Raw genomic sequence first — 27792 nt, 5'->3', positions numbered from 1 at the left:
CTGTTTGTTGAAGCACACAATGTGGGGCAGCCTCATTCAAACTAGAAATTGAGGGATCTGGGGGCACTGGCTGAGACTCTCATAGAGGTGGGCTCTGCCCTCTTTGCTTCCTGAAATTGTTTGCCTGAGTATAGACAGACTATCATTTCCAGGGTTCCTGATAACGTGAGCAAGGTCATCCATAATCTCATAGGAACTGCTTGGTATTGTGACAGTGGTGGGGGACATGGCTCCTACAGGGTATTAAAACCATGCCAAGTACACATTTAGCAAGGGACACTGTCATTTGCTCCTGTCCAGGGACACTGGAAAGTTCATACCAAGCATGGTGGCACATGCCTGTAATGCCAGCATTGGGAAAATGAACCAGCGGAATTGCTTCAAGTTTGAGGCCAGCCTGGGATACATAGGGAAACCCCTTTTCAACACAAAAACATGTTAAGAGAAAGAGAAGGCAGGGAGCTTGTGTCTCATTTTAGCAGAAAAAAAAATATGATCTTTAAATGAATAAGAAACATTTTTGTACAGCAAAAACCATGTTGTGGACATCTCTTCATGTTAAAAAAGATAAACAGTAGGATTAACTGTTTACTTTGAGAGCCCATGCCTGGTTGTTTTTGAGAAAAGGGAACGCGGTGTCCTGTGTCTAGTTCCCAGCTGTAGGAAGCAGCCCTCCTCCTGTGTTCTGGGGAGCTCCTCTCTCCTTCAGGGCCAAGCCTCTCCTGCCTCTTCCTGCTCCCATGCCCCTCTCTTTGTCTCTCGATTTTTACTTTTATACTTCATACTCTAGTTTCTTCTCCCTTTTTCTTGAGTTGATGCTTATAAGCGATTATGAAGTAGAGAATAAGATCTTGTTGATCTTAGAGATTGCTGCCTCTGACAGTGACCTAGAATAGAACAGCCAGCCTGACTAGATTCCCGGAATTCCTCGTGGACTGCTAAGAACTGCTCGGATCTCAGTGTAAACACCCACATGGCCACTTAATCTTCCTTCTTGGCACGTGTGCATGTGCTGACACACACGTCCACAGTTCCCTTGTTCCCTCTCTGTGGAGCACTGAAATCGCACCACTGAATCAAAGAAAGGGAAGTTATACGGTGTGGAAGGGTGTGTGTGTGTGTGTACTCAGAGGAGTTATTAGATTACTATACCATTTAAATCTTCTTCTACAAATCTGGTTTGCTTTCTTTGTCATTTATTATATAGTTTTAGTTTTTATAATTTCTTGAAACATTCTCAAGAAGATGATAAAGGCAAAAAATAAAAACTTCTCAGAATTGGGATATAGCTCTGATTGAGTGCTTGATTTGCACACATTAGGCCCTGAGTTCAATCCCCAGTGCATGTAAACACACACACAGAGACCTTTTTCTAAGACAGATACTAACTATATAATTTAGGCCCTTTATGCATCGAGCATGTAAGACCTTTTATGTGTGATTTTTGTGCTGCTGGAAAGGGTAATGTGGTTTCACAAACAGCATCTGCTTTCCTTCTGTTGTTTATTTTTTGAGACAGGGTCTCACTTTGTATCACAGAGTAGCTTTGAACTTGCTATATATAGCCCCAGATGGCCTCAAATCATGAACTCTCTGCCTTGGTACTGGGCTTACAGGCCTGTGCCATTGTATTCACTACTGTGAATATGTCTCCTGATTGCTGTGGTATTCCTAGGTGAAACTGAGTGACTGGCTGGGACAGGGGCAAAAGTAGGTACTGCATTTTAAGTTACTTACTATTTTATCCTTAACAAAACCTTATTTCATAAATATAGCTGCACTTATGGATGCGATCACTGCCATAAGACCCATCATCAGGAGGCTGCATGCTGCTTTCATCTCTCTCATTGCTTTCTCATAAAGATTACACCTATAAAGACAAATACATGTATATCCCTAGCAATTCAGATTTTACAGATGTGTGACAGAAACTAAAATTTTGAGTTTGGAAGGTATAGGAATTCAGGTGGGTGTTAACAAATTAAAGCCGCCTGGATTGCATGGGCGTGAGGACTGGCGCTTGCAGAACCAGGGTGGAGTCTTGTTCATCAGCCACAGAGCTCGAGAGGAAGTCTCCTCTCCAGGCCTTGCAAGCTTCTCTGTGCCACATGGTAACAGCCAGACGTGGGAAACTGGTTAAGGGAGTTGGCTTTACGCCAACTTAAAGAGAGGAGCTCACTTCTTAGGATGTTATTCCAAGCACAGAATGGTGAGCTGTCTCGTGGAATGAATCGGGTTCTGGGGATCTCTTATTCTAACCATTAGCGTCTTACTGCCTCCCTGTGAGACATTTTTCTCTTGGTAATCTAAATATATCTCCTAGAGATAGTGTCCCTCTCACCCGAGTCACATGACCCACACACATTGCTGAGAGATCTCTTGATGTGAATCAGTGTGCATGTTTACCTCACCCAGTGCCAGGGCAGCTGAAGGATGAATCTCAGTCTACTTCCCAACGTGGAAGATAGTTTGTATGAACACTGCGTCACACTAATTCATAGCATAACTTTAAAGTGTCAGCTTGGCTATGCTAGTCCCCAATGTATAGCATCCTGTGAATGCACGTGGTGGTGTCTGAGCTGCAGCCTGCTGTAAAAACGTGTGTCTGTCTAGATACCTTTGAACTGAAATCATTGAAGCTCCTTGTCTGTGAAGGGAATCCACACCCATACATTGTTCTGGTCAGATAAATGTGAACAGCAAGCCTGTACTCTTGCCCATCTGTGCTGTGTTCACTCTGCCACCTTGTTAGTTTGGGGTTTGCTTTTGAGACAGGGTCCCATGGCCTTTCGTCACCGTCCGGAGTAGCAAGCATAAACCATTGTGCCTGCATTGAGCAGTTTGGATTTCCAAGTTCGTGTCCTCTCAGTTCTATGGACAGAGACCTGACACAGGCAATCCAGGCAGCCACAGACTGTGAGAGTACTTGGGATATAGTGAACAGAGGCTGTAATAGCCAATACTGGGCAGGGTTGCTGTTCTTACCATTGTGTTCAGAGCTTTTAAAATGATACGGTCTTCTATTAGTCAGGGTTCCCTAAAGAAACATATATAGAATCAATACATATACAGAATGTGAACCAAGTAGTCCAACAATGGCTTCTTATGATGGAAGCACCAAGAATCCAGAGGTTGATTGGTTCCCAAGGCTGGATGCCTGAGCAGCCCCAATCTGAGTCCTGGAGGATTGCTGTAGAGCTGTTGTTCTTCAGTCTACAGTAGACTCCTGAAAAGGTTGTAATGTTGTGGAGAAACGCTGCAGCAGCCTGATAGATGGTGCTGCCGAGGGAGTGAGGGCAAGCAAACACAGTTTCCCTTTTCCGTCCGCTGCCACCAGAAGGTGTGGCCCAGACGTAGGTCATGTCTCTCCGCTTCAAATAATCTGATTAAGAAAATCCCTCACAAAAGTGCCCAACAGTTTGGTTCCAGTTAATTCCAGTTGTAATGAAGTTGACAACCAAGATTAGCCATCACAAGTCCATCCCTTGTCAGCTTGACATCCAATCATGTTTCCTTCTGTCCAATAAAATAATAACAAAGTCATAATCTCACCTACCAGGATCTAACTGTCCTATGTACAACTACAAATGCATTATATATTTGCAAATAGGTGGCAATGTCACTTGAGAAATGCTTAGCCTTCAGTATCTCATGACTTAAATTTATATAGCTTTATAACAGTTAGCCAAGAGTATCTTCTCAGTCACTATGCTATAATACCTTCTAGCCTCGTCTGTCACATGCCACACACAGACACACCCATGCAGATAGTGTTCACACTTTAAAAAAAGACTGAAATTAATGAACCTTCCTTTTTCTAAAATGAAAAGAATAGAATAATTTTTTTAGAAAATAGGGGAAATATAAATATGAATAGAAACTAATGACGTAAGCAAGCAGCAAAAGCAGAAAAGTTGATTTTGTGAAATCATAAATAAGAACCTTAAAGTGAGGTAGGTAAAGATACTTGCCATGAAGGCCTGGCTACCTGAGTTCCAGCAACAGAATCTACGTAGTGATAAGAGAACCTACCCCACTAGTTTGTGCACTGACCTCCTTACACGCTCCACAACAAGTCACCCCACCCCCGTCGTGCATATACACACAATAAACTAAGTAAATAATAAATTATTAAAATAGTAAAATAGATAATAGAGTTATCAGTGCCTTCAGAGACTATAATCAGAGTAAGGAAGACAAGTGGAAAAACCAAAGCAAAAATATATATTGCCAAAATGTCTCATGAGGGTGAAGGGTCTATGTAGGCACCAGCTCAGCTTGTCTACGTTCAATGAATAGTGTGGATTTGTCTTCCGCAATGGGGTCTTGCTATCAGTTTGTGGAAAGCACCTATTGGCAACAGCCTGGGTTGAAAAACAAAGTTTTTTAGTTTTTTTTGTTTTTTTTTTTTAAGTAGGAATCTCCTGGTAGATCTATTTCTAGCTTTTTGAGGCACCTCCACACTGATTTCCATAGTGACTACCAGTTTGCACTCCCACGGTCAGTGAATAAATGTTCCCTTTGCCCTACATCCGTGCTACAATCTGTCCTCTTAATTTCTTTCTTTTTTCTTTTCTTTTTTAAACCCTGGCAATTCTGCCACGGGTGGGAGTGCGAAATCACCAAGTGGTTTTAATTTGCATTTTCCTGGTGAATAAGGATGTTGAACATTTTTAAAAATGTTTCTTGGCCATTTGTATTGTATCTTTTGAGATATGATATATGTATTCTTTTCTGGTGTGAAAAAATACCATAACCAAAAGCACCTCAGAATGAAAGACTGTGTTTTGGATTAGAGTTCCAAAGGGATAGAGGCCATCACCGTGTGGGAGGCATGGCAGCATGAAGGAAATACGGTGGCAAAAGCAGGAAGCTGAGAGGCTATAAACTCTCAAACTTAGCCCCTAGTGGCTACTTCTTCTAGCAAGGTTCCATCTCCTAAGTTTCCCTCCACTCCACAGACAGTTCTTCCAATTGGGGAACAAGTGTTTAAATATATGAGCCTCTGGGAGACAATCTCATTGGGACAAGACAGTTCTCTACTGGAACTAGATGATGAGAGCATATTGATGTAGACATCACAGCACAGAAAAATCAAACTGGAGCTGAGCCAGGAACTTCCTCTCTGCGTGGTAGCTTTCACAGAAGGCTTCATTTGGGATGATGGGGAGAAGAGGCATCAGTGATCTTGCCCATGAGTGAACCTTGGATGCTACAATAACCTGTTGGGAAAAATGTGCCAATGCTGGTAGAATAGTGCCGCCGGTGCAGCAGTGGCATGGGCATTAGGGAATAACTGTCTTTTGAAGGTTTGTTTTTATGCCCGTAGAGTAATGGTTTCAACATTAGTCGAGGAAGCAGTAGGCATTGGTCAGTTCAGTAACTCATGCCTGATCAAAGTCCTGAGAATAAGTGAATGCTGACTGTTCTTCCCTGAACACGCAGTCTCTGTTCTCTGTGTTTCCACCCCCAAGACTCAGGAGATAGATATGTCCAAACAGAGGGAGGAGGAATGGAAAAGCTAGAGGACAGGGAAGACTGTTGTGCTGGTGAGCTTTGTGTCTGCTTGACACAAGTCCTTTAGGGAGAGAGACTCTTGATTAAGAAAAACTTCCATAAGATATGACTGTAGATAAGTCTGGAGGGCATTTTCTTAATCAGTGAATGATGTGGGAGGGCCCAGCCCAGTGTGGGTGGTGCCACCCCAGACACGTGGTCTTGGATCATATAAGAAAGATGGCTGAGCAAGTCAGTGATCAGTGTTCCTCCACAGCCTCTGCTTCAGTTCCTGCCTTGAGTTTCCTCAGTGATGGACTGCAGCCATCTGATGAAATAAACCCTTTCCTCCCCAAGTTGCTTTTGGCCAGTGTCTTTATCACAGCACTAGCATCAATCCCTAAGACAACTGTAAAATGCTGTCTTCTGGAAATGACGTAGCCGCTATTCTCAGGAACTCACAATTGCTGTGAGTTACTCGCACAAAATTGAACCGAGCAACAGCTCAGCGTGGATAAAGGAGGGGCTCATGAGGACCACCCCTGTCTGAAACACCGGGACAGTTAATGACTGATAGAGGAGAAAGAGTCACTTTTCTTCAGTGGTGTAGCTACTGGTAAAGTTACCATTACTCCAGTAAATAAGCCCCAACCTGTGCTCATGAAACAACCTTCCTTACACTTACTGGGTTATTTAAACAAGTAACGATATATGTTAGAATCCAGCACTTGGGGTAGAGGTAGAAGATCAAAAGTTCAAGGTTATCCTCATTTATGCAACAAGTTCAAGACCAGCCTAAGCTACTTGAGATACAGTTGTCAACATAAAAACCACACAGCTCTCATCTTTTTGTTTTGTTTTTTTGAGACGGTGTTACTCTGTGTAGTCCTAGCTGTCCTGGAACTCACTCTGTTGACCAGACTGGCCCCAAATTCTAAGATCCGCCTGCCTCTGCCTCCTGAGTGCTGGGATTAAAGGCGTGTGCTGCTACCACCACCCGGCCACAGCTCTCGTCGTAAAGAGAGTAAGAGATAGTTTATTTTGCTAAAGCCTTTATGAGTGACCATGGCCCTGGGAACATGGATGTAGGTTACTCTGTAAATTCCATGTTCTAATGTGGAAGCAGTTTCATGAAGTTTTTATAGTTTTATGGAACAGAGGAAGTCATAAATCAAGACAAGTTTAAACTATATTGGCGGATACACCAGAGAGGTGGGTCCAGCACAATGAGTGGAGAGGCCTAGGATGTTATCTGACGACATTCTTAGCTCTTGGAATGGTGGAAACTAGTGTGCTGCTGTAGGCTAGCCAGTTTGCTGGAAACCACTGTAGGCATGAGCCAGCATGTCACTATCCTCCGCTCTGTTTGTAGAACATGGGAAAGTCTATCCAGCCAGCGTGAACCCAGGGCGGTAACTCAAGGAGCAACTTGGAGTCAGAGGCTGGGAAGCAACACTGCTTACTGGCTTCCTCAGCCTGCACTCTTATAAGATCCAGGACCACTTGCCCTAGGGCAAAATAACAAACATAAGTAGCCTCCAGCTCCCTTCAGTATCTGAGATAAAAGCAATAGTCAAGCAGACCAGGAAATAGTGGTATCAGTTCCCACCTCTCCCTTCTTAGTACAGCCAAGAAAGAGAAGAACCTGATATTGGGTTTCATAGCATTTTTTAATCCTAACTTTTAAAACAGTGACATTTGACAGGCCTTAATGCCATCATTTGCAGAGGACCAGTTTGACTCCTATCTCCCTATAGGAAAGCCTAGGACCTTCTCAGGAAATGTAGCCTGGCCACAGACCTCCATCTACCCCCGTGCCCATGGCTCTACCTAGAAGTACATCTTCAGACGAAGTAGAGAGGGGGTAGCTGGGAAGTGAGGAGGCCTGTCAGTGGCTTCTAGCAGAGGGTGCCATTCTTACCCTCACAGGGTGCTGACAATAACGGAAGGTAAGGGGTAGAGCAAGCATGATTGGACTTTCAGTGGAAAACTAGATCTAATTGAGATAGCCATCTCAGTGGACCGAGATGTTTAGAGCACAGAGGATCAACAACTTCATGAACGATTTCCAACATGTCACCTTCTACTTCTCCCTTTCCGGGAATCTGTAAAATGAGTGCTTCTGAGTTCAGAAAGTATTTAAGAGGGAAAGATAGCCTCATACACTCTAATATTTAAAGTTATATATATACTACTCTATGGGGCCAGTGAGGTGACTCCATGGGCAAAGGCCTTGCTCAGCAAGCTTAATGGCTGAGTTCAATCCCCAGAACCCACATACAAGTGGGAGGACAGAAAGAACTCCACCAAGTTTTCCTCTGACTCCACATACATACATGTGGATGTGCACACACTAATAGATAAAATTTAAAAAACAGGAAGGAAATGTATATACTGTAGGAAATAAGAGGTCCCATGTTGCAAAGCAGCATAATGAACTCCCAGATTTTGTGACAGAAGGGTTGGCACTGACCCGAGTGTAGTCACTGGCAGATGTGCACTGTCCCAGAGAGGCCTCCAGAAGAGCTGCTTTAGGACTAGGCTAGTGGGATGCAGCAGCCTAAGGAAGAGCTGGCAACTGCAGAGGTTTGATGTAGAATTTGTGATACAGACATAGAAAATTGATTTAAAATATAAATAGGAAGACAGAAGACATAGCTCGGTGGCAAGAGCTGGCAGGTGCAAGACCCTAGCTTAAATTCCCACTACCACAATAAATAAACAAGCAAACAAACAAATAAATAAAATAGAAAAATACAGTTTTATTATGGAATACTATTATTTCTCTAACATTTATGTTTCATTTTTTATCAAGTAGATCATAGTATTTTCTTTCTAATTATAATTTCCTGTTTGACTTGTGGGTTTAAAGGATGTTATGGTATCCAGAAACAGTTGGTCATTATGGCTCATACTTGTAATCCCACGTCTTGGGAGGTAGACAGAGGAGAATCTTGAATTCCATCCAGCATGGCTCTATGGAGATAGGTATATATGTATATACATACATATAATTCATATATAAAAATAGTATAACAAAATATTATAATATACAAACAAGTAATGATAAGTATAATTTCCAAAGCTAGCATGGTAGTGTGTATCTGTAATCCAGCACTTTGAGCGGTGGTGTCAGGAAGATCAGAATTTCATTGACAGACGCAGTGAGTTTGAAATCAACATAGACAAAGTAAGGCCCTCACTAAAGACTCTTGCATACACAAGCCTAGTGACCTGTGTTCAACCCAGGTGGAAGAGAGAACTGACTTCACAAAGTTGTCCTCTGACCTACACATTCGCACCATGGTAGGATCGCTGCTACACACACACACACACACACACACACACACACACACACTCTTACAGTAATAATGGTAGCAATAATTACTTCTTAAATAAATATCCTACCTTTTTAAAAAACTAAAATTTATAAATGTAAGATTTTTTTAAATGTTTATTATTTGCTTGGTTTCTCATTTGATTATATCAGAGACAGGGTGTGGGCTTTATAAATTTATTTGAAACTCATTGAGTCTTGCTTTAAAGCCAGTGGTGTGTTCAGTTTTTAATTAAATCTTCATGCCTAAGAAAGCACTTTTTTTTACTGTGGGAAGTTTTCAGATGTTCATCCAGCAAATCAGACTTACTGGGTTTATAAAAAGGTTTTTTTTTCATTTTTGCTTCTCTTGGCTGGAAGAGGTGTGTTAAAATAAATGTGGATTTGCTAATGTCTCTGTAATTTTTTTGTAGTTTACATTTTGTATATTCTGAGGCTATTAAGAGTATAAAGATTTAAAATTAAACATCATCCTGATAATTAAACATTTTGACCAGTATTGGTGAGTTTTCCACTCTTAGCAATGTGGACTTGAGAGATGGCTCAGCAGTTAAAAGCAGTGGCTGCTCTTCCAGAGGACTCGGGTTCAGTTCCCAGCACTCACATGGCAGCTCACAACCGTCTCCAACTCCATTTCCAGGGGGTCTGACACGCTCACATAGACACACGTGCAGGCAAAACACTAGTATATATAAAATAAAAATAAATAAAAAAAATACACTCTTTCTTAAAATGTGTATTTACTCCCTTGATTTTTCATTTCTTTTTAGTTTTTTCTTTTGAGACAAGTTCTGAAGTAGCCAAAGCTGGGCTAGAACTCCTGACCCTCCTGCTTTTACCTCCCAAATGCTAGAAGCTTTTTAATCAGCATCTCACTCTAGCGTAGGCTGGCCTGTAACTTCTTCTAGCCTTGCCTTGAGCCTCCTGAGTGCTAGAATTTTAGACATGAGGTACTACTGAAATTCTGCTTATTAACTGGCAAGTTTCAGTAATCTGTATCCCAGTGGACAGTGCTCCTCCATAGCCTCCACTTCAGTTCCTGCCTCCAGGCCCCTGTCTTGAATTCCTGTCCCACTTGCATTTGGTCATGATGTTTCATCACATCAGTAGAAACCTAGCCAAGATGGACAGTGATTTTTATCTTTCGGGAATGTGCATGTCTGTGACTTTTGTGCCTTCTTGGGGGAAGCTCTCTATCATTCTCAGAGTTGTGCACTGAAGCTTTTAGATGTTGAGCATCCACTCAGGGAAGAGAACAGAAGCAGGGAAAGAGGAGCCTTTGTTTCTGGGCAGCAGTGATGCATTTAGTTGAGAGTGTAGTCATGTTTTCCATCACAATGGCCGAGGGCTGCATGCTGAAATATAATTTTGTCTCCTGTATTGTGTGGCTAGTGACCTGAATACTTGCATGTACAAAATCAAAACACAGTTCAGCAGGATGTTTCAAAGAGCAAAGGCACCTGCTGCAGAGCCTGACAATTTGAGGTCAGTCTCCAGGACTAACGCGGTGAAAGGAGAGAACTGCCTCCCACAAGTTGTCTTCTGACCCTCACGCACATGCTGTGACATGCAATTGCCCCTAACATATTGCATGTGTACACACACACACGCACACACAAATGTTCTTGAACCCAACTTCATTTGCCCTTATTCACCATTAGGAAGGCGACTGCGGTGGAGTTTCAGGGAAGACGGGGATCGTCTTGGTTCTCTGACTTAGAACATAAATATGCTGTTCTTTGCAGGAGCTGCCTGCTAGTGCAGGATGCCTGCGGGATGTTCGGGGAAGTGTACCTGGACGGCAGCCTCTGGAAGAACACAGAGTTAGAGGGGAGATCCTGCGCCATGGCGGGCATGAAGGTCCTGCAGAAGGCCACGAGAGGAAGGTGAGGACCCCGCAATGTCACCTGCTTCATATAATAAGGAATAAAAAGCAAACGTTTTATGCTTTGATCTCAAATTTTCATTTTTAAGACGATAAGCCAGGACTGCTCCTTCTTGAACTATAAAGTAAAAACTGGCATTTGAAAAGCCAGTCGGTGGTGGCACACACCTTCTACCCCAGCACTCAGGAGGCAGAGGCAGGTGGATCTCTGTGATAGTGAGGCCACCTTGGTCTACAAACTGAGTTGCAGGGCAGCCAGGGCTACACAGAGAAATTCTGTTTTGAAAAAAACAAAAAGAAAGAAGACAGGCAGTTGAGTGCAGTATTCCCAGAGGAACATAATTGACAATCGGAATAACTAAACACCTTCACTGACCAATATTTTATTAAAATTAAGAGAAAATGGATAAGAACAGTATGTCTTCTAGATACATGTGTGCTAAGTGAAGTCTCCAGTAAAAAAATAATAATTGTTGTTAACATTTATATAAATATGTTTCCTCATTTCTATAAACTAATACATCTTGGTAGTAATATTATTTTTGCCTCTTTGAATACTATTTTAACTTAAAATTGCTTAAGGATAGCAAAATTTGTAGAAATAACTCTTGAGTGTGAGTTTTTAACCCTCTAGTGTGAGCAGAGACCTAGTGCAGAGGGAAATCCTGTCGCCCAGCTCCACTCACCCTAGCAAACTGACTCGCCAGCACGCCCAGCATCTTGGAACTAGGTGATGAAATCTGACCATTTAAGTCATAATAAAGGGAAATAGAAAAACAGAACTTTTAAATATTGTATGTGTGTTACCTCCTGACCTTGTAACTGAAGATCTGTTTTCTGCAGTTCTTCTAAATTATGACTGTTAAAAAAAAATCCCTTATATTAAATAGAGTATTTAGATGAAAATCTAATTTAATGAAAAGACGTTTTATAAGAGTTAAACAAAACTTTTTTTTCCCTTTGAGACAGGGTCTCACTATGTCGCCCTGACTGACCTAGAACTCTATGTATGTAGACCAGACTAGCCCAAAATTCACAGAGATCCTCCTGCCTCTGCTTCCTGAGTGTTGAAATAAGCAAAACTGTTTAAACTATCAAGTGTTAATGCTTTTTCCAGCACTTATGAGCTGGAGCAGGAAGATAAGAGTTCAAAGCGATCATCCTTTACGGGGATAGTTTGAGACCAGCCTGGGACCCTTTGTCTCTAAATAACCAAAACTTCTTAGTGCTATCGTAAGCAAACTTGTTCTGCTAAATATTGTGGCGCCTTATCCTGAACAGTTTTGGATAGGGAAATGTAGCTGTGCATAGACCTGGCCAAACCGTGGTTCTTGCTTCACCAGTATTCCTTTTAACATGTAAATTAAAAGGAAGACATTTTTACTTTAAGTATTTTTAATTTATTCTTTGACAAACTCATGAATATATACAGTGTATCTTGGTCATATTCACCCCCTGATCCCTACCCCTGCTGCCCTCAGATACCCCACACTCTGCCTTCCTACCCTGATAGCTCCCCCTCCCATCTTTTTTATGTAACCACCTATTCCAATTAGTTCTGCCCTCTGGAATGTTCACTTACCTTATTATTGACTTGGTCTCGTTCCTGCCTGTGCAGATAACCACAGCTGCTTTAAGTTCAGCGCTCTTCCCATTACCCCGACTTGTAGGTTCTTTCTGTCTCCTCTTCTGGGAATGTTGGTGGGGTGATGTGAAAGTTCCAGCTAGAGCTGAGCACCCAAGAGTCACGTGTTCTCAGCACTCTGGCCAGTCCTGTGTGTCTGCCTTCATTTCTGCAGAAAAAAGCTTCTCTTACCCAGGGTGGCAGTTGCCTGCGGGGAGGACGTTTGTATTTAGAAGTCAGCTTAACATCGTCTGCTTAGCAGAATGAAAGCAGCAGGATCCCTGGCGAGGTTTGCAGCGCCAGGCATGGATTTCTTCTGTGGAGCAGGCCTCAAATCTAGTCAGAATACAGTTGCTGTCTTAGTTGGGGTTACTATTGCTGTGATGAAATGCCATGTTCAAGAGCACAGTGGGAAAGAAAGGCTTTATTTCACTAACAGGTCTATATAACATTTTATCATCCAAAGCAGTGAGGGCAGGAACTCAAGCAGGACAGGATCCTGGAGTCAGGAACTGATGCAGAGGCCATGAAGGAGTGTTATTTACTGACTTGTTCCCCACGGCTTGCTTGTTCAGTCTGCTTTCTTATAGAACCCAGGACCACCAGCCCAGGCACAGCCCCACCCACAATGGGCACTCCCCTGTCAATCACTAATGAACAAAATGCCCTACAGGCTTGCCTGCAGCCCTATTTTATAGAAGTCATTTCTTTTTTAAAAACAATTGTTTCATTTATTGTTTGATGAATATAAGTGTTTTTGCCTGCATGGATCTGTATGTACCATGTGCCCAAGGATGTCAGAAGCAGGCATCAGATCCTCTGGAACTAGTGTTACAGACAGTTTGTGAGCTGCCGTGGAGGTGCTGAGAATCAAACCTCAGTCCTCTGCAGGAGCAGCCAGTTCTCCAACCTTGGAATTCTCTTAGTTGAGGTTCCCTCCTCTGAGATGACTTCAGCTGTGTCAAGTTGACATAAAACTATCTAGAACAGTCGGTTACCTCTGCAAGATTTGTGCCACTATTTCAACAGTGCGCATTAGGAAGGAGAAAATTTAAAGAATTATCCTAGGATATAATTAAATACTATAAGCAATGAATTTGGGGTTCTCAAACTCATTGTTACCATTTCAAGTCACATATTACTCTATCACATTGATATTTATTTAATTATAGTAACATCTGAGCTTCTAATGTTGGTAAGCCCCTTACAATTGTAGAACATTCTGAATCATTTGTTGATAGCATTTTCTCTGCTTTGCGTAATGACCACTCATTGTGGCCATTCTAAAATCATGAACATTCTCAAGCCTTTCTCCTGACTGGCCTAGTCTCTGCCCTCTCAGTCCTCTCTATAGCACCTTTCAGGTGAATGACAGCTCTGTCTGAGAGTTATGTACCTGGAAGAAGTGTTTTCCGTAGACTGCTTCATGGCTCAGTCTTCACACTTCATGGCCCACGATGGCCCAGAGAGCTACTCTGACTAGAGACTGTGGGAGCACATTGTGGAAATTCTGGTGCAGGTAGGCATGGACAGGCCTGGGACGTGGGATCTGTGGTTCTGTAGATTTTATATTCTTCCAGCATCATGTTATACATGCATTTAATATTTCCTCTAGTTCTGTGTTACCCTGGGAGATTCACTGCCTTCTATAGCATTTTAAAGGAAGTAGGCTTTCTGTAGGAAGTGCCCCAGTGATCCAGATAATTCGTCCCTGAGTTCTCACATGTGCTCAGCGAGTGCTCTCTACCTCCAGCTCACCTTACTAAAAAATGTCTGAATCCTTTTCCATATTTAACTTGCTGGCAAAATATTTGATGCTTCTTGGAATTAGGATTAATTTCTTTATGCATTTCACTTTACTTCGGCATGCAGCCATCCAAATAAATATTTGGAGTATCTTTTTGTTCTTTTGGAAGCTGTGCTTCTTCAAAACAAATTACTAAATACGTTTGGAATGTTGGATGTTATAATTGCCTATTAGTGACATCATCCACGGTCAGTCATCCACCCATAGCCCAGAAAACAAGGTAGTCGTTTTTTTTTTTTTTTTTACACCAGTTATGTCTGTTAGCAACTCTCCTAGACTCTAACAGAAGGACAGCTTCTAAGAATTTAGGTCCACCTGAGTACATGTCTGGCTATAACAGAAAATGCTGTCTTACACTTGGAAAGCACAAGCTAAGTAAGGCATGCTGTCCTTCAGATCTGCTCCAGCAGCTTTCGTCTGTCATCCGTCGCTGCTGCAGATCCACACCTGCGTATGGAGCACCCTGTGACTCTAGACTCAGCCCAGAGGTTTGCAGGAAGCCAACCAGCATAGTTTTGGGTTTTTTCTGACTCCCCCCCCCCCTGTTTTTTTTTTATTTAAGTGTCTCTATTGACTGCTCAGAGTAAGATGAGTTACATAGCTTCTGTTAAAGTTTAGAAAACTGGACAGTGTTCAAAGCCATCCTGGTGAGGTGTTCTCACTGGCTTTCTCTGCATAATGCTTGTTGCTCTTGGTCTGGGGACCTTCTCCAAAGCTCAGCCTCTGACGTTTATCCCCCTAGGTAACCTATGCATCAGTTTAGTGAACCAAATAAACAGACAACTCATAAATAATATGATAAATAAAATAAATAATATAATAAAATAAATAAATGTAATAAAAACTCTTATGTAAAAAATATTATTCATCTTGATGAATCAGAGAAATTTTTTCACATTGTTAATAGTGTTTGCAATTGATTATAGTAATTTCTGTGCCACACAAAAATAAAATGAAGAGATATAGGCCAAAAGAAACGTAAGAGGATTTGCTAAAAGCAGTTCAGGACCAATTCCTGATTCATAGAAGCAACATAAAGGTAGATAGATATTAGTCATGACTTCTGTACCCACAGCATAGCATGGGCACGTGTGTGTGCACTTTGACCCACACAGTAATACGAAATGTTAAAATAACAAAGGTAATTCACTCCTTTACTCTATACCTTATTTAGTGCATCATACTGCTGTGCCCCGGCTGATGGCCGTTTGCTGGGCCATGTGCTATGCCAGATTTGGGGCATTTATCTCAAACTTTATATTAACCTATGAGTCAGTTAAATAAGGCCTTGAGTCCTAATGTTAGGAATATTTACATCTATATGAGATGGTTTTCTGTCTGCTTGCTTGCTTGGTTTGATTGGCTGTTTGGTATTTTGAAACAGGGTCTCATGTAACTCAGGCTGTGACCTGAGACTTACTGTGTAGAGAGGATGACCTCCTGACTCTCCTACTAACCTAAACAATCCTTTTGTGGTTAACATGAGAGAATAAAGTTTATTGTCTGAGCATTTCTGTATGTTGTAGTTCAGTAGTATTAATCTCCAGTACTATTTTCATGGCGTAAAACTGACACATTGTCCATTAAATAATTCTGTATCCACCCACCCCTCTTACCATCTCCTGGAAACCACTGTTCTGTTTTCTGTCCATGTGATTTGACTGCTTGAGGCACCATGTAAAAGAAGAATTTTGTGGTGACTCTCATGGTAGAAGGAGAGAAACACCTTTCCAAGTGTGTTTTAGCATATGCACACCCCACACACAATTCAGCAAATTAAAATGAAATTCTTACAAAATGTTAAGGAAGATACCAATTTGGAGGAAGGGAAGATCCTGAGGATCGAACCTCAGGCTTCTAGCATGCCGACCGAGCAGCAAGTGCTCCAGCACTAATCTACCCCCAACTGAAAGTGACCGTTACTAGCTTTGCCAGTGAGATTAGTGTAGGAAAATAAGGGCTAAATGGTTCCCCCTCGCCTGGTGTATTCTCCTTTTACAAAAAGACCATAAAACTTACTAAGATTAAATAATGTGGCTCCATAATTATAAACTGAGCCTCGAGTGAAATCTTAAAGCCTGTATATTGGGTACTATAGCTGATAATTAATTTCAATTCTCAAGGAATTCATTAACATAAACTTTTAATTTGTTTTATAGTTGGAACTACCGATCCTCAAAACAAAAATATAGTTAATTCTTATCAGTAATGTTGATACTTCTTAGATCCTGCTGTCTTCTGTTGTACAATAATAAGCCAGGAATATGAGATGCACAAGAAATAATCAAACCGGATACTTTGGGTTCAGACAGTGTGTAAATGTGATATGATAGTTTTCTTAGGTTCCCAGCACCCATGTGGTGCTCACAGCTATCTGTAACTCCAGTTCCACGGAGTCTGGCGCCCTCCGACTTCTGCCAGGCACCTGTGTGGCAGAGACACACATGCAGGCAAAGTACTCGTGCACATAAAATAAATAAATCTTTTTTTAAAAGCCATGTATATCATACATAGCCTGAAAATCTTTTAAAAAATAGTCTTTTAGGAAAGAAAGTTGTATTACTGTTTAAAAAAAAATAAAAGCAGAATAATTCATTTCTTCCCCCTGAAGTCTAGAATGCAGTGGACTATCAGGAACCTGTTGATCCTGTACCACACATTATTAAGCACCCCAAATTTATTTTTTACTTTTGTCTGCAAATAAGATAAGGTAGCTAGTGCTTAAGGAAAATGTTGGCATCAGTGTAAGCATCATTAAAGAATAGGCTAAATTAGCATACTAATGAGATGGATGTGCTTGTTTATTTTTAGATGAGGCATTAGATGCTGACTAAGTATGATTGGTATTTTGATTTTGTTTCAGTAACTATTTTGTTCTAAACTCTAAAATTTGTGTAGTAAATTTTTAAAAAATCTTGTCAGCATAGTTTTTAAAATCTAACAGCAAAATACCAACATATACTAATTTGATACTTAAGAGCTGAAGAATAATAGGAAGCTATGAAAACTCTTTGTTTCTACAGTTAAACTGTATGTTTCTATAAGTTCAGAAATCTTGATATGTACAGTAAAACATTACAGTTTGTAACAAATCTGAATCTAGGTGTTTCAGACAATGTTTACTAGTGCTGTGCAGCATCACATCATGCAGAGTGCAATGCTGTGTTCAGAATCACGGCTTCATGCAGCCGAGCAGTGCAGCACAGGTAAGCACTGCCAGGGACATCTCAGCTTCCTTCTACTTTTGATTGTGAATACATTTTCTGTTGTTAACCATTAGAAACCGTCGCTGTTGTCAGATTTTCTTACTCCCCACATTCCCTAAAGCTGTGCCGTAGGGCAAAGGTGTGCACACTACAGTGAGGAGACGATGAGTCTTCACAAAGTGGGATCCAATGGTTGCGCCTGTTCGTGTTATGCTGTTCTTCTGCTTTCTCTTTCCACTGTATAGTATATTTAGAATAATATTTCTTAGAATCACATTATGGCTTAAGTTGTAGTTCCTGATTATTACAGAGGCCTAGACTCTTTTGCTTTTGATTCACCAGAATACTTTAAACAGTAGCTATAATAGCAAGAGCTTGTGATCCCAGCTCTGGGAAGATGTGGTCAGGCAGATAACTGGAGCTCACTGACCAAGCAGCCTCGTATTCTTGGTGATCTCCTGGTCAGTGAGCGGTCCTGTCTTAAAAGAACAGGTAGATGGCATTTGAGAATCAGCCCTGGAAACTGTCCTCCAACTCCTACACGTGTGCATGCATTGATACACACAAGTGCCTGCATGCACAAAAATGTATATATACACTTGCACACTAAGTTAATTAACTGATTAAGTAGTTAATTAATTAACTAAACTATCTTCTTCTTTAGTAAAGCGAGTCTTTATATTCTTCATTTAAAATTTTTTCTTTTATTTTGTGTGTGTGTGTGTCTGTGTGTGCGTGTGTGTGTGTGTGCGTGCATGCATGCTTGCTTCTAATTTGCTATCCTCCTGCCTCAGCCTCTTGAGAGCTAAGATTACAGGTGTGTGCTACCACACCCAGCCCATATATAAATATCTTTTTTTTTTTTAGAGTCAGAGGCTCAATGGTAAAAGGCTCTTACCAGCATTTGAGAAGTTGTAGGTTTGAGCCTCAACACAGGATTTTCTTTTGTCTGTGTGTTGGGGGTGGGGGATCTTCAAAATTGAGCATGATCCCAACACATGATGTGGAAGCAAGAAGATCAGTGAGTTCAAGGACAACCTTAGCAACAAGAGGCCCTGTCTCTAAAACAATGCAGCTTTTATATTGTATTATACAACTAGAAAGTGGAAAAGCTGGAGTAAAAACTGCTTTCAAATCACTCCAAGAAAATTCATCTTCTATTTTAACTGTGATTTTCTTTATTCGTACATGTATACAAGAAATATGTGTACATGTACAAATAATACAGAAATAATAGAATTTCATACATGTTTTGAGAATAGTATGGGTGGGGACCAAGAGGAAAGGGAATACTTGGTCAGGTTGAAGCAGGAGGGTTCCAAGTTTCGGGACAGGTCAGACTGCAGTGTATAGTGAGACCCTGTCTCAGAAACATGAAGGATGCGAGAAGGAGAAAGAGAGGGAGGGAGGGAGGGAGGGAGGGAGGGAGGGAGGGAGGAAGGGAGGGGAGGGAGGGAGGGGAGGGAGAGCACTCAGCACTAAAGAGCACTTGCTGCTCTTCCAGAGGACCCAGGTTCCATTTCCAGTACCCACCTGGCAACTCCAGTTCTAAGGGACCCAACCTCTGACTCCCTCAGTCACTGGTCATGCCCTTATGTACATACATACATGCAACCAAACTACACACATAAAATCAGAGTCCTACTTAGAGAGAGGAGATGTTTAAGACAAGATTGTGAGGCAGAGCTAAAGAACTAGCAATGTAAGTGTTTCAATTCCAGGCTCAAGGGATCCTTTCAAGAAAACACATCTTAAATTAATAAATTCTTCAACTTCATCAAAGACCCCAGAAGGATATAATATTACCTAAGTAAACAGGAAGTGCATTGTAAGCAACTTCCAAAACTCTAGGAATGACAGAAACATCTCACTGCCTGGACAGTCACCTAAAATTCTTCTGTATCATTGGGACATCCATCTTCAGCCCACAGGCCCATAGTATCCAGCAGACTTTTTCATAAAGCAGGAAATCTTAAAGACAGTTCTGCCTATGTTGGCAGTTTGGCAGTCACTTTCTTCTGTGTCCTGTAGAATGTCTGCAGAATCTTTTATGAAGCAGGAACCCTGAAGGATGGTCTCACCTTTAGGCAAGTTCAACAGTCATTTCTCTGTGTGTTCTGCATGTCCAGTTCATGAAGTCCAGGCAAGAGCAGTTTCTTGCCCAAATGGCTAACCAACTCCATAAGGAGCCTCTTCAATGCCCATCTTCCTCTTTAAGTAGTTGGTGCTGCCAGGAGCAGATGTGTCTCACTGTCATGAAAAATCCTAAATTCTTAAAACATGTTTTAAGAATTCTGTAGTCTTTGAAAAGTTTGAAGAATTCCTATCTATCTGAAATACATCTCTGTACATCTAGAAAATCTAACATGACTACAAGCTTGACTAGTATAGACGATTATTAACCTATATTTCTTAATTATACACTATTTTTTAAATGAGCTGCACAAACACAATACCTTAATCAAGAGCAGAAATATACATATAATAAAATTGACCTAAATTTGTATCAAAAACCAAGATCCATACCAATGCAAATCTCTATAGCAAGTCCCCCTTTAAATGTAAAGAAACATTTATAAACAATATTTGGGAATATGGGCATAGTTCTCTTCAAACTTCTTCCTGCTTTTTATTGGGTGAACTATTTGGGGGGGGGTATTTACAGTGACCTGTCAGGGGGTCTTGGTCTGTCAAACTACATTAGTCTAGAAGGATTCCACAGACTCTCATCTTCTGTGGAAACAAAAGAAGAACCTCTTTTCCAAAGCAACATATCCTTAGACCTATATTTTGACTTCAAGATACCTTTAAAATATATATGTTGGTTTGGCTTAGCAGTCCTCAGAATCAAATGTCTCTCAGCAGTCAAAAAATTCAAAGAAAACACAATAGTATACATAATCCAGACACTCTGTGTATATTTCATCTTTATGTAGTTTATTCTTTCATTACTCCTTTTAATCTTTGACTGCCTGTACTCTGTCTCTTTAAAGACTTTACCTTTTTTATAAACCATTTACTTCTTTTTATAACTGTCTATATTCTATTTCTTCTCTCTCCCAAACCTTCGTACATTTATCCAACATTGTGACCCACTGAGAGGTCTTTTATGTCTGAATGTGTCCTATTGTGTATCTGTAATTCTTTACTGTTCATGAGTGCTTCTTAAAATGCTTCTTAAAAACTTAAGCTGTGCCATTACTAGGGTATATACGGTACTACCTGCTTGCTCCACACAGTCCAGCATGGCAGAGCTGTTTGCTGCCTCTGAGAGCCATGCTCACATCCCCCTTTTTAGCCACACAGCCACTCTATGTTGCCATTAAGCAAGTTGTAGCACTCTATTCACAAACACCCATTTAAATGCTCCGTAGCCAGATCTCCAGAAAGAGTCAGAGTTTGTGCTGACAGCATGGCCCAGAAAGCCGGCATTTCAAAATGGCGCAGCTTTTTTTCTGCTACTGCTGAACCATGAAAACCTCTCTTAAGGGAGCTGCCACATGCACCAGCCTGAAAAAAATGTGGCTAAACTTTGTTTTCCTGTGTCTAGAATTCCTTTCCAAGCTTTCTTAGGTTTTACGTGCATATAGTCAGCCACATTGGCGCCAATTTGTTGAAGGAAGGCTGCCAGTTAGTTCCCCATTGGCCGCTTATCCACAAAATAATCACACAGAAACTGTATTAATTAAATCACTGCTTGGCCCATTAACTCTAGTTTCTTACTGGATAACTCTTTTTTATATTTTTTTATTGTTTTCTGTTTTCTTTTAATATGTTTTTATTATGTATACAATATTCTGTCTGTGTATATGCCTGCAGGCCAGAAGAGGGTACCAGACCCCATTACAGATGGTTGTGAGCCACCATGTGATTGCTGGGAATTGAACTCAGGACCTTTGGAAGAGCAGGCGATGCTCTTAACCTCTGAGCCATCTCTCCAGCCCTTACTGGATAACTCTTACATATTAATTTAACTCATTTCTAGTAATCTGTATATCACCACATGGCTGTGGTTTACCAGCAAATTTTCAGCACAACTGTCTCCAGCAGCGGCTCCATGGCTTCTTCTTGACTCTGCCTCCTTTCTCCCAGCATTAAACTTAGTTTTTCCCTCGCCTACCTCTGTTCCCCTGTAGCTCTGCTGTAGGCCCAAATTCTGTATTCTCTTTGCTCTACACACACACGAGCGCGCACACACACACACACACACACACACACACACACACACACACACCACAATTGAGAATACAGAGAGTTTATTTTCTTTAAAAAATTGATTTGTTTTTATTTTATTGTGTTTTGCCTGAGTGTGTGTGTGTGCGCGCGTACTTTCCCCTCAGAGGCTAGGAGGTGCCAGATCCCCTGGAACTAAAAACAGAAGGTTGAGAGTTGCCTTGTGGGTGCAGGGAACCAATCCATGGTGCTCTGCAAGAGCAGCAGTGCTGTTAGCAGCTGGATAACCTCTTTATCCCCAGAGAGTTTATTCTTAAATTCTTGTATTGGTCAGTATTTACCATAATAGAAATTAAAAGCATATAGTTCATTTTGAGTTGTTTTTATTGCTGTTTGCCGTTATTTGTGTTGCTTGGCATTTATTGTTGTTTGTTTTAGGGGGATGTTTTGTTTCAGTCAGGGTCGTTTCTGGTAGCTCTAGCTGATCTCAGAACTCAAGAGCCAAGCTGCCAAGATGGATCAGTGAGTAAAGGTGCTTGATGCTCAGGCTGGTGATCTGAGTTCAGTCCCTGGAGCACACAACGGGAGAACATCCTCCAAAGATTGTCCTCTGACCTCTGTGCACATCCTTCCATGCTCCCACACACATAAAATAAGCAAATGTTTTTTAAAAAGAGGATTCTCTCGTGTCAGACTCCTGAGTGCTGCACTGACAAGCATACACTACTACATGTGGCTCACCAATACTGTTTTTTATGAAGAGCGGTATTTTCATGTTTCTGCAGATCTCTTTTTCAACTCTTTCATTGCGTTTTATTGATCGTGTGTGTCTATTCCCACTCATGCCACAGTTCTCTAGTGTAGGTCCGGAGAGTTGGTTTGCCCCACCCACAGTATAAGACAAAGGACCTGAATTCAGATTGTCATTCTCAGGGTTAATTAACTGCTTTTACCCACTGAGCCATCTTACCAGCCCTGTTAGGCTCTTTATTGTCTGGTTTAATTCATCATTTTAGACTCGCTGGAAGACTCCACTTGTATATGAGAATAAAAAGTAGTGAAAAAAAGTCTTAGAAAAGGCTCCAGCATTCTCAGCCACATGCTCATTTCCTAGATCTGCTCACTGGGAGAGCACAGAAATAGGCAACAAGAAATTGGCAGCAGCATAGGCCATACGTAAGGGAAGTTTACAGCCAAACATACATTAGGTTTGAAGAAGTCTGGGCTGTCTGAGGATGAACTAAGTCAGTAGAGGAGACTGTTTCCCTGTTTGTTACTGTCCTGTCTTCTTTGCTAATGTGATTTACATCTCCAAGAGCAAATTCAACTCTGTCCACACCCAACAGAAAGACTTAGATTGCTCTGTAGTTAGTATTGGTATTGGGTTTTCGGGAGAAAGAGATCTTACAGACTTGGAGGCAGAGTGTTTATTAACCACGAAGCAACCCACTCTGCTCTTTCTGAGAGTAGGGGAAGTGTTGTGCCTGGAGGAAATTGGCCCACGGTCAGCTGACCTTCTGACTGAAGAGGCTATTTTAAAGGTCCTGAGGGCATTCCTGGATAAGGTTTTCTGGAAGAACAGTGAGCCTCCTTAATTAGGGTAATAGTAGTCTCTTGTCAGCAGCCCTTCACTGCTAGAAGGCCAGTTCCCAGAAGTGGAGAAACTTGGCTCCAGGGAGAGCTATGAGGGGAGGTGTGCGTCCTGAAGGGAGAGCCCTTCCAGAGGAGCCAACTCAGATCAGAGCCTGTCCCCAAGATAACAGAGCAGACCAGCCAGTAAGTGACTTCAGCTGACCAACTCAGATCAGAGCCTGTCCCCAAGATAACAGAGCAGACCAGCCAGTGAGTGACTTTAGCTGACCAACTCAGATCAGAGCCTGTCCCCAAAATAATAGAGCAGACCAGCCAGTGAGTGACTTTAGCTGACCGTCCAGCATGCAGAGGGGTAGGCTGTACATACCCTCCAGTAGACTGGAGGTGATAGAAATCTTGGCTGCTGCTACCTTGGTTGGTTCCTTTTCTGAATGCCCTTCATCATCTGCCAATCAGTACGAATTATAGCATGTCTTATGAGGCTAAAGGTGGCTACTAATTTGCTGTGTTGTTTAAAACTCTTGACTAGTATGGTGGCGTGTGCCTGTAGTTCCAGCGATAGGGAGGCTGAGGCGGGAGAGTAGACATGAGTTTAGGGCCAGCCTGGACTACATCTTAAGATCCTGTATCAAGATGAACAACGTAGTAATGCTCTGTAAAATTTGACTTAGCATTGTTTAAATGTTCATGAAGCAGAGGGCCCATTTTATTCCTCATCTCTTTGTGTGTTTCTAATATTCTTTTTTTTTTTTTGGTTTTTCGAGACAGGGTTTCTCTGTGGCTTTGGAGCCTGTCCTGGAACTAGCTTTGTAGACCAGGGTGGTCTCGAACTCACAGAGATCCACCTGCCTCTGCCTCCCGAGTGCTGGGATTAAAGGCATGCGCCACCATCGCCCGACCTAATATTCTTCTTTGTTATTTGCTTCTGCCCACACATTCCTGTTCAGTCCAAGGAGGAGTCTCCCCTCCCAGGCTACACCTCTTTTGCTTTTCTACAAAATAATTTTAAAATATTGGTGTTCTTCTGGTGGTTTTAAAGAAAATGGCCCCCAAAGGGAGTGGAACCATTAGGAGGTGTGGCGTTATTGGAGGAAGTGTGTCACTGTGGGGGTGGGCTTTGAGAAATAGAAACCCTGACTGAAACAGTTCTTTAGGTTTGTAATGAATCTGTTTTGTTAGGTTTTTTTTTTAATTGTGGGAATTTTTATTTATTACCTACTTAATTTATAACTGCTTCTTAAAGATTTGTGTAGGTTATTTTCTCATCATTGTTTGTCGTTCATGGGTCTCACTCTTCCAGAAATTTATCTGTTCCTTATGGTTTCCAGTGTAGTAGAGCAAAGGTATTTTAAAATAGACTTTTTTTGATATCTCTTGTAATGTCTCCCTTTTATCTCTAATTTTATTTATTTTGGTTTTCTCTTTCTTTTGGTTAATTTGGCTAAGGTTTGTCAACTTTGCTTATCTTTTTCAAGAATCAGCCCTTTTATTGAATATTTATATATTATTGTTTGTTACTCTTTCTTTGTTTCTGTTTCATTAATTTCTGCTGGTAGATGGCACTGGTAAAAAGCCCTTGCTGCTCTTGGGAGGATCAGAGTTCAGTTCCCAGCACCACATCAGGTAGTTCCCAGAAGACAGGGGACCTGACACATTCTTTAATAATGTGTTCACAGTACAGCTTACATCCTGTGTAACATATAATAAACTATTGAAAACTATAAACATTTAAATAATTATCCATTGTGTAAATGCTTTAAGTTTGGAACACTGAATGGTAGAACCTATGTTTTCATCATGGTAGTTATGTGTAGTTCCTAAGTCATAATGCTTAACAAGTAAGATGTTTGCACCTTTCAGAGTGGAGCATGTTTTTCTTGCTAAATCTTATGGATGAGTGAGGAAAATGGCTCTGTTTCAACTCTGAGGGGAAAGGTTTCCTAGTGCAAGTGTAGCTCTAAAGGTAAAAGTGTCCTGGCTGTCAGGAACCAGTGAATACCACAAAGTCACACAACACAACAAACCTCAAGGCACAAGAGTGTGGCTGCCTCTGCTCAGGTGAGAAGCAGCAAGGACCTGAGCAGAAAACAGGCTTATATAGGGATTTTTGGGGTGGTGGGTGGCAGAATTTTCCAGGGTGGAGATTGGAGGGTTTTCACACTCAGGCATTGGTGGGTTTTGATGGGTTTTGAAACACAAAAGTAGGTGTGGACCATCTACCCTACACATTATATGTTGTTTCTCTTGCTGTTGATTTCTAGCTATTAGTCTGTAGTCATCAGATAAAATACAAGCAGTATTTCAGTTTTCCTATATTTATTGGCACTTAGTTTTTGTCCAAGAAAGTGATGTTTTAATGAAGGTCCATGGCTATTGAGAAAAATGTATATTACATAGTGGTTGGGTAGAATGTTCTATAATACCTACTAGATCTGTTTGATCTTTGAAATCATTTAATTCCAGTGTTTGCTGGGTTTTGTTTTTTGTTTCTTTTTTCTTGGCCTACATGATCTGTCTAATGATGAGAATGGCATTAATCTCTGACTTTATATTTAACAGTATTTGTTTTATGAAATTGGCTTCACCGATCTTCAGTGCTTACATTTCTAGAATTGTGATGTGCTCGATCAAAAAGAGGGACCTTCTTAATCTCTTCTGACGCGATTTAGTTTGCAGTCTGTTTTGTCCGATATTAGAATTGTAAGGCTTGTTTCTTCCATTTGCTTTGAAGACCTTTTCCCAACGTCCATTCTATTTTAGGACCTATCTTTGATGATGAGTCATTTCTTAGAAGGAGGTAAAAGAGGATCTTGTTTTCTATCTCAATCAGTCTTTTTGTGGAAGAATTGAAACTATTGGTATTCGAAGTAATTATTTAAAACTCTGTATTTCTTATCATTTTGTTAATTTTTTAGTCTATTGCGGTTCTTGGTCCTTTGTTGCTTATCAGCTGTGTTCTCATGGCAGCACACGGGTAGACATGACCCTGGAGAAGTAGCTGAGAGTTCAACATCCAGACCCACAGGCAGCAGGAAGGGACTGGCTTGGGCTTTTGAAACCCCAAAGCCTCCCCCTGCCCAGTGACACACTTCCTCTAACATGGCCACACCAACTCCAGCAGAGCCACACTTCCAACCCCTCTGAGTAGCACCACACCCTGTTGGCTAAGCATTTAAATCTATGAGCATATGGAGGCAAATCTTTTTTCAAACCCCCACAGAGGCCTTGGAGCTGGAGTTACAGATGGTTGTGAGCCTCCCTATGTTGGCACCAGGAACCAAACTACTGAGCCATCTCTCTAGCCCCTGGGTATATTTTAGAGACACAGTATTTTCAAATTACAATCAATTTATTAAAACATAACCCCATTGTAGTCAAGTTGAAAAGGCATCTGTATATATGTTTTTGAAAAATATGTTTGGTCTTTTAGATCAGTTGATACATTGTTTGTCCGACATGCATAAAATTTGGGTTCCATCCCAAGCACCACCTAAATAGGATGTAACAGAGCATTTAGGAAATGGTGGTAGAAGGATAAGAAGTTGAAAGCCATCCTTAGCTACCTATGGAGTTTGAGGCCAGTTTGAGTTACATGAGATACTGTCTCAAAACACAAAAACAATCAGCCATCGAGTAAACTTAACTCCCAGGACCCACATAGTAGAAAAGTAGAAAGTAAAAACTAACTCCTGCAAGTTGTAATCTAACCTCTGGGTGCACACATGGGTGAATGCCCATGCATGTATGCACACGCACACACACACAACACACACACACACACACACTATGTGTAATATAAGGTCTCTGTGTATCTCTGGCTGGTCTAAACTTGCATAGTTTTTCCTGTCTCTGCCTCCCCAGTGTTGTGATTGAAAAGAATGTGATACCAACCTAAACCTTTTTTCAGAATTCACAAACCAAGGGCCAACTAAATGACTCAGTGAATAAAAATGCTTGCCACGCAAGCTTGGTGTCCTCAAGCCACAAAGAATGTGAAAAGAGAGAACCAGCTCGGCAAAAGTTGTTCTCTGACCTCCATGCATGCACTATGGCGCATGCACCCCCAATAGACATCATACATACACAGTATTAGAAATAGTTATATATAAGGCATACATTTTAACTTTAAATGTTTACAAATTTATATATATCGTTTGTATGAAACAATCGTGTGTGTGTGTGTAAATATACATACATATGAAATAATCCAAAGGGAAATATAAATATTGCCTCCAAACCCTTCTCAATTAACCACTCAAAGACATATCTTTTAGTCACTAGTATGTACATAAGGACATTTTAATTTGTTTCTTGTCTTTCATTTAGCAAGGTATCTATGTCCTTATCCTCAAGATTTTTGTTACTTTTACTTTTTTTGTTTTGTTTGGTTTGGTTTTTCAAGACAGGGTTTCTCTGTGGCTTTGTAGCCTGTCCTGGAACTAGCTCTTGTAAACCAGGCTGGCCTTGAACTCACAGAGATCCACCTGCTCTGCCTCCCAAGTGCTGAGATTAAAGGCGTGCGCCACCACCACCCAGCCTGTTTTTACTGTTTTTAATATTTATTTTTGTTTTATGTGCATTGGTGTATTGCTTGCATGTATGTGTCTGAGTAAGGGTGATGGATCCTTTAAACTGGAGTTACAGATAGTTGTGAGCTGCCATGTTGGCGCT

General features: G+C 41.2%; 1 protein-coding gene across 4 annotated transcripts in view; it reads left to right on the top strand.

The window, feature by feature from the left end:
* Spidr (scaffold protein involved in DNA repair) overlaps positions 1-27792 on the top strand; it is a 217147-nt gene that overhangs the window by 161806 nt on the left and 27549 nt on the right. For all 4 annotated transcript variants that reach the window (XM_075970685.1, XM_075970694.1, XM_075970704.1 and 1 more), the window contains one exon: positions 10579-10719. In XM_075970685.1, the coding sequence (XP_075826800.1) occupies positions 10579-10719 (141 nt within the window). The remainder of the gene's footprint in view (positions 1-10578; positions 10720-27792) is intronic.

Source organism: Microtus pennsylvanicus, chromosome 1 (assembly GCF_037038515.1).
Source record: "Microtus pennsylvanicus isolate mMicPen1 chromosome 1, mMicPen1.hap1, whole genome shotgun sequence".
Classification (NCBI taxonomy): Eukaryota; Metazoa; Chordata; class Mammalia; order Rodentia; family Cricetidae; genus Microtus; species Microtus pennsylvanicus.
The sequence above is the reverse complement of the archived record's forward strand: the minus strand, read 5'-3'. Positions and strand labels throughout refer to the sequence as shown.